We start from the raw sequence: 1,575 nt of genomic DNA, 5'->3' as shown, positions 1-1,575 counted from the left end.
CTGTAAACAAATAAGATTAAAAGTTATAAAAATTAGACTATGCCTTTGTAATATCTTTATAATATAAAATATGCTCTGTATTACATAATTCAATATGGTAATGTTAGTTACAAGTTCACTAAGTGATTTACAACTTGTTGCAGGATTATTAGTTAGACACAGTTCAAAGGGTAATAAAACAAGAAAATTCAAGTATAAATAGTTACATATTGTTAGGAGTTTAAAGCTATTTAGGACACACAAATGGAATTTCACGCTACAATATGAAGACATTCTAGAAAGAAAAAAAGGGTAATTTAAATACATTTCGACTTATATATATGGTTACAAGGTCGGGCAAACTGACTAACCTTGTACAGTGTTATTGTAGAGAAAATAACAGATAAGATAAAAAGTTTTCTGGAAAAAAAACAAGTGAAATTTATTTAGGAGGTTTTGGAGCTCATACAAATGAAACTTGACAATTTTCAGATGAAGAAAAGTATTTTTAATCTTTACATGAAAATTACTTTGTACTTGGAGCAGTCAACACCTTGACTCCATTTGATAATATCTTACATTTCCCAGGTTTATGTTCTATGTTAATGTCAGACTTAACTGTGGAAATGCACGTGTGAATGTACTTGTTGGTATTTCTGGAGAGCATGAAACTATCATAGTTTTGTTATGTATCTTTGTTAACTTTGATTTTAAAATAATTTGTTATTAAACAAGATCTCTAATTCCTAATTGTATGGAACTATCTTTTTTAAAGAAAAAAAGAAGTTTGGGAAATGAAATATTTATTCTATACATATGTTCAGAGAAATTAAATCTAATGACTGAAATGTGAAATATTTACTGAAATAGGTCACCCATATGTAAACATCGTGGCTCCAATATGTAAGTGTATTTATCCTTTATCTTTATTTTGTATAGATTGAAGAAGCTGCCAAGGAAGAAGAGAATGAGAAGGCTGAAAAGGTTTGTATCATTTAATATTTCACTACAGGCTCAGTCAATTTGGCTGGGTGCATGACTGCAAATTGACCTTTAGAGTTACCATACTATAACTTTTAAAATGTTTTGGGTATCTTCATGAAATTTTGCGAGCTTTCTGTAAACATTAAGAGTCTACATATTACAAGTCTTTTGCAGACAGAAAATCAGAAACCATAAAGAGTTCTCTGTGAATATTCTCACACAAAGCTTTTTAACTTAACAAACACACAAACCTTTTCCACCTTCACATCCTCTTGTTTCTTGGCATGTTCTTCAACCTGTAGGAATTACAAATGAAACATTAATCGCTAATCATTTTTTTTTTTTTACAAAAAATGATTTATTTCAGCAGACATATAAACAATTATCACCATAAATTCCATGTGGAAGCTATGTACAGTAGAACTGGGCAATTATTAGAATTTGTTAAATGATTATTCTCATGAATGATGACCCTAATCAATTAAGCTGAACAAGTTTGACTTATTCAAATATAATGAGAAATCATAATATGAATATTTTGGTTACTAGGATAGATGGAATAATTGATACAGTAACAATAGGAAACACTAAATTTGACTAGTTCATTATTTT

General features: G+C 28.9%; 1 protein-coding gene across 4 annotated transcripts in view; it reads left to right on the top strand.

Annotated features, from left to right (window-relative positions):
- The window catches only part of LOC106463915 (zinc finger protein on ecdysone puffs-like), a 39,914-nt gene extending 38,921 nt beyond the window's left edge, over positions 1–993 (top strand). For all 4 annotated transcript variants that reach the window (XM_022391554.1, XM_013923997.2, XM_022391553.1 and 1 more), the window contains one exon: positions 919–993. In XM_022391554.1, the coding sequence (XP_022247262.1) occupies positions 919–978 (60 nt within the window). In that variant the 3' untranslated portion in view covers positions 979–993. The remainder of the gene's footprint in view (positions 1–918) is intronic.
- The last annotated feature ends 582 nt before the right edge of the window (positions 994–1,575 follow it).

Source organism: Limulus polyphemus, unplaced genomic scaffold (genome assembly GCF_000517525.1).
Source record: "Limulus polyphemus unplaced genomic scaffold, Limulus_polyphemus-2.1.2 Scaffold1516, whole genome shotgun sequence".
Classification (NCBI taxonomy): domain Eukaryota; kingdom Metazoa; phylum Arthropoda; class Merostomata; order Xiphosura; family Limulidae; genus Limulus; species Limulus polyphemus.
The sequence above is the reverse complement of the archived record's forward strand: the minus strand, read 5'-3'. Positions and strand labels throughout refer to the sequence as shown.